Source organism: Amblyomma americanum, chromosome 4 (genome assembly GCF_052857255.1).
Source record: "Amblyomma americanum isolate KBUSLIRL-KWMA chromosome 4, ASM5285725v1, whole genome shotgun sequence".
In the NCBI taxonomy this organism is placed as follows: Eukaryota; Metazoa; Arthropoda; class Arachnida; order Ixodida; family Ixodidae; genus Amblyomma; species Amblyomma americanum.
Window position 1 is genome coordinate 149129400 of NC_135500.1, and position 12903 is coordinate 149142302.

Here is a 12903-nt window from a genome sequence, read left to right on the forward strand (position 1 = left end):
GACGATCACGGGGCCAGCAGCTCCGGCGCAAAACTATGCGTAAGGAAAGAAATATCAAGCTACATGAGTCGTGTATTTTCGGCAGTTAAAAGTCGCGCTCATCGTGCCTACAAAATTGATAATATAAACACATACCGGTTATACTTGCATGCAACTGTATAGAGCCTCATTCGATAGTTGGTATACGCAATAGCTCCGTACATCTGCTCACTCACTTCAAGTGGCCACTTAGAGCCAGCCCGTGCGTGACTCCAGTGGAAGATATATTTTTTTTGTTTTCAGCTTGTTGTATTTAATTGTTTGAGATGCGATACTAGAATACATGCAAGGGCACTATTTAAAAACCGTTAGCAGGCCGCTTGCAGTTCACGTCTCGAGTCGTTCACAGAAGAGAGTATCAAATATGCTTTCTGTGAAAGCTATGTGCGAGGGATCGATGTCGTTGCAGCTGCTTTAATTCTACACTCTATTTGATGTAGCCATTTACGCCCACAACCACAATCCTCTGTCCCTGCTCTTCTCGATTCTCTATCCTCAGCGTTTCATCGCTGATTATCTGGTTAGATCTTGTGATAGTCACATTTTGCTTCTAATAGCTCTCAGTGCCTGTGAATAAAAACGCAGAGACTAATAAACCGCATTTGTTAGCGCCGGTCCGGTCTGCTTCCTCTGTCCCTTGTCTCTGGGCTATTATTCACAGTAAGCATGTACCGACTAGCTCAACTCGGCGTCTTACTGAACTTTCAGTGCCCTCACAGCTGCCGGAAGTGCTACAACGACTGCCTGAATAAGCTCATGACCTTGTGCGATAGTGAGGATGTCCTGGATTTCAACCGAGCCTTGAAGCCATCGTGAGTCTTGTTGATTTGGCCGTTTCTCATTGGTTGCGTCAGTTGCGCATCTTCGCTCTAAAACCGGATTGCGGAGCATTAGCAGCGAAGATCGCCACCTATCCGATGTCTGCATTCAAAAGCTTTTCTCCAATTAGTACACCTCGCTATTGGGCGCCGATCTCAATGGCTGGTTGCTACAAACGGGGATAAAATGAACGCGGTGGGGACCGTTTAAGAATCCGCTTGGGAGCAAATAGGTCTGTGAATTGGGCTTTCGGTGAGAAATTCTAGTTACAACCACAGCGAAAGCGTCAGTATTAGGTATAGGAAACGAGGCAGATCTTGTCACACATGCATATCCGCACCAATGAATAGAGAGAGTAGTTCGACGCTTGCAATGCAGTCTTCTTCATACAGAAGCGCAGTCGTGGATGGGGGATGAGGGAAAGTAAAAAGCGCGCAAATTACGCAGGCGGCGAAGTAAACAAACACAAACAAGCAGCGAACAAGGCAAGAAAAAAAAACAAAAATGACGAGCGAGGGACCGAAAAAAATCAAGAGCGTAAGGACCACGCAGTTTCCCTAGCTAAGACGGGTTAGTAAAAGCCTTTCAGCGCACGTCACGTCATCCAATAGTTTATGACTTGTGTAAATTTCGTGTGTGGTTAGTTGAAGTTTGCAAGTTTTATAAATTTTGAAACGAATCGAATATGCTTGATATTCGGTTCGCAATCGGTTTGAGACGTTAATATTCGAGAATTCTTGAGTATTCGGCAGCTTTCGAAAGTACGCTGACTCGTAAATTCCGCCATTGCAAAACCGCAACATCTAAGCAAGTTTTCTCAAGCTTAAGTTGAAAGTGCAGGCAGGTAGAGCAGTGCAAAGGCATTCTTTTCACTTTCTTCTCCATCGTTTTTCCGCTAGTAGGCTTTCCCTCATATGACTTAATCAGAACATGATGGGCGCCCACCCGATTCGAACAATCGTATTGAAAACGTTAGCGGCATTTTGTCTGAACCTTATATATAACGTTACATACTTGAAGCCCACACCGATAGCATTCGTCCCTCACCTTTACAACTCCTCTGTACTGAACACCACCTCGTTTTGATCAACTATGTTAGGTGGGAAAGCCTATTTGCGGAATTTAGCAGGTTTGAGAATGGGAGTAGCGGTGTCGCAGCTGCGCAAGCGATCATGTAAAATTACACTTATTGCATGGCGCATCGTAACGCGCGCATGTCATAAGTGCACGTAACGGCAGGTGTGGGGAGGTTAGGAGGGCCCTGTAGCCGCGTAGTTTCTGTTGGTGAGCTTCGCCACCAGCCCGCGGCAATGGCGGCTGTCGGCCCGCGCTTTCGACAGGCCTCCCATCGGACGCCGACTGGCGCATCGCTGGTTATTTGTTTTCCCTTCTTGAAGGCAGTCTCCTCGGTCCGGCTGCAGTGTGCGTTCCCTTCGCCTGCATCCGCATTATTTTTCCAAGGTTACTTTTGCCGGCTAGTTAGCTCCAGATGACAAAAAGTAGCAGTGCTGACACAGGACGATGAAGCGCCTGTGTCGTTCACCTTCAATGTCCTGTGTCTGGGCTGTTATTTTCCGTCTTGTTTTTCCAACACACCTACACTGCGCACTCGTTAGCGGCTTTCGGTGTTTGGAAGTGGAGCTTCATCATAAGGCTTCACCGCATTTTCGCCTTTTTGGCAATCTACGTTTTTTTTTCGGGCGGCGGGGGCGCTTCATTACTCAACCTTCAGGTAATTCGACCATTTCTTCTAGTCTGTAAAAATATTGTATGCGATGAGGTTTTCCTAGCCATATTTTTATTTTTACTTCTCAAGCGTGTCGGTTCACAGATTTCATTTTTTTCCTCATACTGTATGTCCACATTTCAGGTTTCAAACTGTTACACTGTCTGATCAACGTTTAAACAATTCTCAACATTTATTTTTTTTAATAGTGTCTAGTCAGTGTAGGTTTCTTTCTTACAGTTTTAAAGACCATATGTTATTCTGGCACAAAGAATGGCACCATTTGCGTGTTGCTCTTTTTCTGATATTTTTTTATACTGAACGGATATTCGATATGATATTCGAAGGCATTTTTTCGTCATATTCATATGCGGATCAGGTTTCGAATTATTGATATCTGCACACCTCTAGACATCTGTGCTGTTTGGTGTCATAACGATCCTTTTGTTGCAAAAAAAAAATGCTTGCATGGCTTTCAGAGGGCTGAAGTAGACATATGGCAAACAACTGCCCCGTATCACAATTTATGAGAACTCAGCTTCATTTCGACAGTTTCTCTTCCATCCCGAGCAGCATAATCAGTAAAGTGTGAGCAAACGCATCTCGAAAGGGACACCGCGCACTTCTACAACTCTGACATTTCCACCATAGTGCGTGAGACTGTACATGCCCGGTTGTTTTTGTGACGTCATGGACAGCGTTACAGCCCTTTCTTTATGTGAGAGTAAGTTCACTTTTAGCACACTCGGTGTGCCCCTGCTGCTGCGCGTCCAGGTTCAAGGGCACCAAGCTGAAGAAGATCGCGGAGACCATCGACTCGGAGACATACGTCGTGGTCACGGGCAGCAAGGCCCAGACGGCCGTGGACACCGTTGTTCAGCTGTACCCCGTTGACACGCACACCGCCTCCAAGGCCTACTGCAACCTCCTCACCTGCAAGTACGGAGACCGTTCGCTGCTTTTAAGAGAGGCCGAGTGCCTGCTTTGAAGAGGGGATTTCCTGCTTACTTTTCAGGGCGTACTTTTCAGTTTTCACGCTGGATTACCTCTTTCGAAGGAGGTTGTTGCTGACTGGAATTAGGGTTATTACTTGTCTACCCCAGGACAGATGGCCAATAATCGTTTTAACAGCTCACATGAACTACCTACTCAATCAATCCTTAATTTATTTATTTTACTTGTGTGCTGCAGGAAGCTCAGCGACCTTCACATGGGCATCAACAATAAAAGTTTTGGATTCAGGATATTGCGGAGGTAAAATCCATATCCGGCCGGAAGCAGATTTAGCTCGCTCGTAGCTACATCTTCGCTTCTTATTATTTTTCTCAGGATCATCTTCGTGGACGACACCCTCCCGGAAAACTTTGCCAAAGCTTATGAGGAATTCGCTAAAGCCCGATCCCGTCCTTATCATCCGCCACCTGGTGAGTGTTCCCTCTGAATTTCTTTTCACACATTTTGTGCGCGGGGAGATTTGGCGTAATTCCACTACAAGATATTGCAGTCCCACTAAAAAAAATAGTCTACACCGCAGTGTATTTTTCCTGACATCCAGCATCTCTTAAGCATTACGCTCTCATAGCTTATTTGGTTCGCACCAACCTATCTAAGAAAATAGTTTTGCTTATGAGCTTTCATAGGTAACTTGTTTTTAATTTTTTAATCTGAATAAGCTCTTTTCCGAGAATTTTCCTAACTTAAAGAAGCAGTTTCTTTGCTTTGTAAGCGTCAGAGAATATACATATTTCTATTGTGGCGAGGAAACTCAACAATTTACTTTCAGGGTGCGTGCGCCACTGCATTTGCTTAGAATAGGTTCATTATTTCTTCACTTCACCTGTGCGAAGTGGTTATAAGTGTCACCATCGGAGAATGCCTTAAGAAGCGCAATGCTACTCAAACGGGCTGTAAAACGCTCGACCTTTGAATACATAGTATCCTATCTGTATTGAAAATCTTAAGCCCCGCTGTAATGGCGAACTGGAGACGCAGGTCACAAATAAATATTTTACAAAAGTGAATGGCCTCCACCATATTGCACGCTTTACACACCTGCCTATTAGTAGCATGAAGACCGCTTACTCTTTATATTTTTATCTCTGATGATAAACGGTTTTGTTCCGCTTCGTGCACACAATCAATGCGAAAAAACCCGCATGAAGCTCAGCATTGAAAGTCGTCACCTTATGGGGGTCGTCCGGCGAATGTGGCTAGAAAATGGACAATGGAGCCCCGGTGGTAGAAGTGCTGTCCATAGCAGCTGCTCACACAGCTGACACCTTGCTTCGTTATTCCTGATATGCGTGCTATCGGAAAAATTACCGCGTTTGCTTCCGAACCGCGCACTCTCGCTTGTATCGCATCTACAATGCTCGAAAATTTTATATTATTGCGAAAGCACTCTTCGAATTCGTAAACCCGAGCAAGATCTTGCGATGTTTGCGGCTTTGTACCAAGCGAAATAAAGACAAAAATAAATCAAATAAATATCCCTGACTAGGGTTTGAACCCACGGCAGCCTGCAAATATCAGCTTCGTTGGCCACTGCGCGAGAGCACAAGCCTATCGCCGCAGCCGAACTAGCCTCGTGCAAAACTACAACGTACTCTCGCGCTGTAGACTGCACATCGTCTTCTTCATCAACTAATACTGCTATCAAACGAATATTCGCTCTTTGAGCTCTGTGGCGGTAGTGACAAGAGCTGTGCGATGCATGCGCTGGCGTGGACAACATTGCTTCAGAAACGCGGCACTGGAGGAAAGGCCATCGGCGCACATTGCGTAGATTGGCATTGACGATGAAAACGCAGAATTCGCGCATAACTGCCTCCCTAGGTCAGGTGGACGCTTTAATCGCGCTTTCAAGTATATGACTGTGGAGACTCTCGCACAACATTTCGTGCTTAGCAATGCTAAACCGCCAGACATTTTTGGAAGGCAAACTAGTCCTCTAGCACCCAAAGACAAGTGCGAGAGAAGCGGCAATACCTTCCATGTGCCACTGAAAGCAGAAAGCGAGCATTGTTTATTTTTCCAAAAAACTTTGGAATTCTACCTGCATCATTAAAATGTGCATTAAAACTTATGTGGCTTTAGTGCGTGTAGTAGGCAGTTTTATTCACAAACCTTTATGTATCGTTTGCATCACAAAGCTAAATTATTAAGGTGGATGTTGATGTCGCTTACGTATACCTACCAGGTAATTATAAGTGGAGAGCAAAGTTATCTTTCACTTTGATTTCTTGTGTATCATGGGAGCTGTTTGACGTCCATGTATATAAAAAAAAACTAGCGTCATGGAGTCTCTCGCGGAAAAATTCAGTATCATATGCCAGTTGGCCGCCGGGACCACATCATCGTTCATTCCTTGACAAGATTAGATTAGCCAACTTTTTCATTTATTAAGCATCCTCGTCATCCATCACTTATCGCCCCTTTTTTTTCCCTGTGGCAATAAACATTGCTTATAAAAGTACTATGTGTAGTCGCCATGCCAGGTCACTGCACAAACACAAGGCAACAGTCTAAACAAGGCATGGAGGTGCGCCACGCTGAAACTTCCATATATAAGGCATAATGAAGCTTAGTAGTTGACAAAAATACCCTCCATGCCATGGGCGTATTGAACAGTAGGGTACGCTAAACAATTTCACATCTGGGCTATGTCAGTTTACACTTGAAAATAACTGCATGCTGGTCAGCGCAGCTGTCTGATCACATCAAGGCAAACAATCCTGTCTGAAGTCCTTCGTGATGTTTAGAGCACCTGTTAGTCGTCGCTTGGCCTTTTTTTGTAACAGATGGCGCTGCATTTACAAATATAGTTATACATGATGTAAAACGCATCCATGTTGAACCGTAGAACTCCACTGGTACACAAAAGTTACGAAGTGATGCGTACACCGTGGAAGAGTGTAATGGTTCCGGGGCTGATATTTGCAAACGCTGCAGTGCACCCCACATTCGATGTGCTGCAAAAACTAGAGATGAAGTACAAAACGTTTAGTAGATTGTTTCTGCTGCATATTGGATCGACAGAAAGGAAACCTGTACAGAGGTAATGACTTGATCATACTTTTAAGCACATGACGCCCATAAGAGAATATTGTTTGGGGAGAGATAATATAAACAGGGTTGGCAACAGCTTGCTGCAAAAGTCGTCCAGTCCATCTGCACCAAACGTGTAGACATGGGGTGGAGGAAGATAATTAAAAAGCTTACTACAGGCTAACAGGTAACAATAGAAAAAAGAAAAGTACCACGAACAAGAAAAACAACGTCCTGAAAGCCGAGGCTGGGCCCTGGATTAAAAAAAATGGGAACAACAGAAAAAATCCAAATTCGGGAGGAAACGTTATTTCAATAGGCAGTGCAGTACTTTTTGACGCTAAATAGGCAATAAGCGCGTTTTAACGAAAAGACATGCTTACGCAGCACATGGGAGCAATGTAAAAAATATTGATGCTCTAAACCTGCGTATGCAGATATCAATGGCGCATAGTCAGTCTTACTAAAGCTTGAGATTTTGGGCATGCTCAATAAGAAATAAAAACTTCCATATCAACAGTTAAGGCGAGCATGCGAAGACTATTGCACTGATGGAGTAAAAGCAGGCTGCAAAATTGCACAAACCACCACACATATCGATAATATTATTGCTTAGAACATAACGGTAATATAAACTGAAAAAGAAGCGAGACATGATATAAAGTAAAAAAAGAAATAAATAAGAAATAAGGTGGCACCCGCATCCACCCCGATTTGAAGGGAATGTCTATGAAGCCTATCTGTCTAGCTGTAGGGAGTGACTCTACATTAAACTGCACTCGCCACTGACTGTGCCATATATTAAAATAGGAAAAGAATGCACACAGTGGACAGCCATTGTACTACAGCATAGCCACAGCATCTACAGCGTAGCATCATTGCTAGGGTACACATTTTCCCACAAGGATTCATAGATTGATTCTCCAGATGGGAACATGCATGCCACTGTTGATACCCGCAGAGCATAGAAAATGTTTTAGTACTTGCATCGTGTACACTTGGTTTTTTCTTTTCTTTCCATTCCGTTTAAAGTGCCTCTGAATTTTACGCACAAGTTCTTAATGCAGTTTCATGTGAGAATACTGAGAAAGTACTTTGAGAATCCTGGAATAGAAACAACCAAACACAGGATTACATAGGACCTTCGGATAACGCATGCTTTCTACCGCAGACCTGCGTCCCATGGAGCAGCGGTACATCCTAGTGGAAAGTGACTATAGCGGCACCAGCATCCTGCAATGCAAGGCAAGTTGCGAAAATGCTGTGATAGTTGTGAGAATCTTCAGCTTCACAGAAGAAAACTTTCGATACACTTCATAGAAAGTTCACTTATTTATGGCATTCGCTGATCTCCTTGCCACGCCAAAGATTCTGTCAGTTGCACTTCTCTTCTGTAGAACTCTGACTGTTTTTGTGGCTTTTACGCGTGGCATCCTAAACGCAAGAAAATATCGCCACCTATCCAACACTCTGTTCAAAAGAGCCTACACGCTACCGCTACAGCCTACCGGAAAGGCGATGATTGAATGATTAGCGCAACGTAGTCTGGAGTTGTCGCAATAGTATGCTGAGGAATTAAAGCCTCCGCTAAATGAAAACGGGGTTTGTGGGAATGGTCGCACACAGAAAGGCGGACAGACTGTACACACCATGTGAACGTCGTATCCGCCCCGTTTTTTTCAATGCTGTGTCAATTCTAGAGCAAAATTCGGCGAGTTCTAACAATATCCGGAAACTTACTTTCTGGTTAATACATTACACATGTGAGGTAATGAAATGAATAAAAAGATCGCAAATAAAAAAACGCAAAGGTATTGCAACACACAATACGACGGTCGAGTGTAACATTGTTTTCATTGTCAAGGTGGTGGTGGTTTCTATGTGCGGATAATATAGTAGCTAGATTTCTTAGACTTTATTTGCGTTCAAAATTGCACAAATGTCTAAACCATAATGTTATTGTTTTATGTCACGTGGTCTGCTTCTGGCAATTGCTACTAAATTGCTACAGAGCTTGAGGTTGGAGATAAAGATGCAAAGTACGGTAACGGGGCAAATGCTCTTCGTGGCGCAGCTCAAGCCGTCGCAGGCGATCAGCATCATCGGCCAGGTGGCGTGCACACTGGCCGTCGCCGAGCGAGAGCTGCAGTTCGAGCACCGGAACCTGCACGAGGACAACATCAAGGTAATCCCGTCCACGAGCAAGAACCAGCACTTCCTCATCGATGGCCGCACCTGCTGCGTCAAAGGGTCCGGCATCAAGGTCACCCTCTTCGACGACAACTTTAGCCGGATAAAATACAGTACGTCTGTTCTCGAAGGCCACCTCTTTAGCTACAGGGCTCTAGGATGTGTGCCCTCGTGCAAAGGTAGTACTGCTGCATTGCTGCTTCGTATAAAGATCCAGAAAACTGTGTTGCTTGTATTTGTTAATTTGGTCAATTCCTTCATTTATAGACAACCCCCTCCCTCCTCGCTGTCTTCTGCCCTTCTCGCTTGAGAACCTTCTGTCTAGTGTCGCATTTGTCGTTATCGGGACTCTAAACAAGATTTTAGAATCCGAATTAGAACTCTCCAAAATATTATTTGGGAAAGGACAGTATATTCAGTCGACATGTATCGCGATACTTTGTTCATGTACAGCTCTCGTTTGCGCTACGACATTTTTTATGCAAATCTGAATAACTTCGGTGATACACAAGGACGACCACGTCAAGATTCTGCTTTTATGCGTCTGCTTATCTATACAAACATGGCTCATACAAACATGGAAGATTCATAGGCTCACGAACAAGATTAGAGTATATCTTACAGAATCTGCACTGAGCCTAAAAGAATATGCATCAGCTTTACACCGCAAGTAGTAATTTCTTTGGCTACTTTGATGTGACTGGGGCAGAAAGGGCGCTTTGTTTAAATTCGGAGACGTATATAATGCACTGCTGGTGAGTATATAAAGCTACATGGATTTCCTTGCTCTCTATTTCAAAAATAAATATATCTTCTGAACTTTATCTGGATGACCTATATTGGAGTTTAAAAAGTAGAGAATTATTTCCGATACAAGCGTGTTGATGACGACTCTGAAGAATAAATTTGTCGTCTTAAATAATATACCGCAGTTTAGATCCCATGCCATTTGTAGAACTTTTACTGCTTTAACTTATTCCACACTGCTCTGTAAAGTATGTCAGTCACAAAGTACAAAGCCCACTAAGTTCGCATCTGTACCTGACTTTTTAGCGTGGTTTGTACCGCCAGTGTTCGAAATTTCTTGAAGGTGTGATAAACTCTCGTTCTTGTGCTTCTGAAGCTTAAGACCTCCAGCGATCCCACAGTGATCTGCTGAAGGGCTTAGAGGCAAGCCCATTTCGAATCTCTTAACAGAGTATGCACCTACACCGGCCGCTTTTACCGCATGTTAAGCCATTTATACTTGTCTCAGTTATATCCACACCGCTATTATGATCTCTCCAATCTGGAACTCTACAGTTTTGTCGTTTCTTCCCCTTCTTTTATTTCACCTCCTCTTTACGTTTACAACAGATAATGAAATCATAATGCGGATGAGAAACTACAACCACGTATACAAGGAGAAGACTGCCATTTATCTCACAATGGAAAGGATTATCAAGTAAGAAAATATTTCCTATAACCAGTCTATTTTTTACTGAGTGTGCACTTTAGGCTCTCATAAAAAGCCACTTCTGTCTCTGAGAATTTTTAGCGTTCAAGAAGGACATAGGCTTATGCTGCACGAAATAGCAGACTATTGGTTTTGTCTTCGTTGTTGCCGCAATGAGAGAAGTAGAGCTTGTACCAGATTTTAACAGTACATACCCAATTCAGAGTCTCTTTTCAAAAAAAAAACGCTCCAGTGCGAACCATGTGGCTGGTCATCAAGGCGCTGCTGAAATTAAAAAGCTCCTCAGAAGCCGGAAACAGCTTCTCTGTTTTCTTGTCTGAGAACTAATAGGCTAGTGGAAGCATAGCTGTAGGCACGTGCATCGACATATCTTCATTTCTGCCACTAAAGCAAAAGGCGAAACTTTCCACCAGCGAGCTCTTTCATAATCAACAAGTGGGGACCCGCCCTCGTTTAAAATTTTGAGAAACTATTTATTACTAAGAACGTCTAGGTAATTGATAAGCAATTATCGATGCAATGCGGCCCAAGCCTTTATTCAAAACCTTTAATTATAAGTGAGCATCTCTTCATTGTCACTATACCAATTCACTGAACTCATATTGATTGGGTACTGCCCCACTCTTTGAAGTCGTACTTGTATCAGAAACAATATCGCGCCTTATATTAAAATCAAATTAGCAGTTGCCATAATTTCATTATAATATCCCCTCACTTCGACAGTTATTACTTTCAATTTACACTAGAGTGCGGGGATTGTGGTGGACAATTTGGGCTGCTTACTCACAATTATTTGTGGTTTATCAACTACTCATTTACAATTTGCTTCGAACAAAAAAATCATTTGTCCGCACCCCAGAAATGATATTTTTAGTAAGTGCAGCAATTGTGGCGTTCCGTTTCACATGGATATCGCAGCTTGATGATATCTGTCCGGGTTGCAGGGACCGTTGGGACGTATTCCACCCGGAGACCAACGCCCTGTGGCTCGCTTACCTGTGCGGCCATCTTAGCGACTACCTGACCGTGCCGAACCCGACCGGTGATTGGCAGCGGAAGCTCGAGCTTCTCGCCTTCATGCAGCGGGACCTGCACCGCTTCCGGTCGGCAGACGAATTCGTATGGAACTACATCAACAAGCTTGGACACAGTGAGCTTAGCTCTTGGTCATTACTCGCGATCACCCGTAATAGCAAGTTCTCGACGTAGTTCTAAAATACAATGGGATGGGTTGTGAATTAATAACCTAATCGAAATACTGCGACTCCATCCCGCTTATCAGAGGACACAGCAGCGCAAGGGCGACGGGTAATAACGTTTATTCTACGCAGTCACAAACGTTCAGTCTACCAGATAAGTGCAAAGAATTGTCGATGACTATAAGGTTGGAGCAAAATATGATACTGGCTGCAGAAATTCATACTTTCCAATCGTGTGTTGTTATGCACCTGTACTTTGGGCCGGCGCTAAAATTAGGAACAACTAAGTCAGTTCCCAGATTGGTCTCGTCCTGTTCATTTTAATCAATTTCTTATTGAAACCTCGCCCAATTTGTTGGATACACCTTAACCCATTAGTTCAATATCGCTCCCGCATTGGGAAAATTGATTTGAAACATCTACTATCTACTCTAACAATTTCTTCCAATTCTGAAAGCTTACTATTTAGTACGGCCCCGCCGCGGTGGCTCAGTGGTTAGGGCGCTCGACTACTGATCCGGAGTTCCCGGGTTCGAACCCGACCGCGGCGGCTGCGTTTTTATGGAGGAAAAACGCTAAGGCGCCCGTGTGCTGTGCGATGTCAGCGCACGTTAAAGATCCCCAGGTGGTCGAATTTATTCCGGAGCCCTCCACTACGGCACCTCTTCTTCCTTTCTTCTTTCACTCCCTCCTTTATCCCTTCCCTTACGGCGCGGTTCAGGTGTCCAAAGATATATGAGACAGATACTGCGCCATTTCCTTTCCCCCAAAAAAAGCCAATTATTATTACAATTTAGTACGCCGCGCAAAGGTGGCTATGAAGTGAAGTTAATGCACGAGGAGAAGCCTGCTGCACCTTTGAAGGGTCTGATTTGAATAGGAAATATATTCCTGCATCGCTGCTTATTCCTGAATATAACATTCGTTGTGTCTAGAAGGAAATAAAATTCTAGGAGAAAAAAAGCACAAACTGTGACTCCAAATAAGCGGCCTCAGATAGTGCGAACTTCGCGACGTACTATTCAACTACATGCTTTCATTTCGCAGTGTTACCACAGTCGCATTTCGAACATCTTGGTATCATTTTCTCCCCCATTTGAAGCTCGAACAGTCCTCCATGAGGCAAATTTTATTCCACCTGCCACATTGTGATACTCATCAGACACTGCCGCCAAAAGAAACTTCCACTGTTTCGAGACAATGAGTGTTTTTTAACAAGCTGCGCTGGTAAAACTTATGCCCAGTCCAGAACACCACTATCGACTCCCCGCCGCTTCTCCACTGCATACAAACTATAACTGTAAATCCGTGACAAACTTTTAGCCTTTCCCCCAAAAAGACCAATGTTAAAGAACTTGCATATGGTCCTGTTGCTTAACCATATTGCAACGGAGTGGGCGAGGAAATAGAAGGAACATCATGCAAAA

At 43.8% G+C, this 12903-nt stretch overlaps 1 protein-coding gene across 1 annotated transcript in view; it reads left to right on the plus strand.

The window, feature by feature from the left end:
• Nucleotides 1-705: 705 nt before the first annotated feature.
• LOC144129873 (serine/threonine-protein kinase haspin-like) overlaps nt 706-12903 on the plus strand; it is a 13091-nt gene continuing 893 nt past the window's right edge. Inside the window, exons 1-8 of the mRNA XM_077663934.1 lie at nt 706-851; nt 3359-3523; nt 3776-3838; nt 3914-4008; nt 7803-7876; nt 8706-8934; nt 10178-10265; nt 11222-11427. Of these exons, the coding sequence (XP_077520060.1) occupies nt 706-851; nt 3359-3523; nt 3776-3838; nt 3914-4008; nt 7803-7876; nt 8706-8934; nt 10178-10265; nt 11222-11427 (1066 nt within the window). The remainder of the gene's footprint in view (nt 852-3358; nt 3524-3775; nt 3839-3913; nt 4009-7802; nt 7877-8705; nt 8935-10177; nt 10266-11221; nt 11428-12903) is intronic.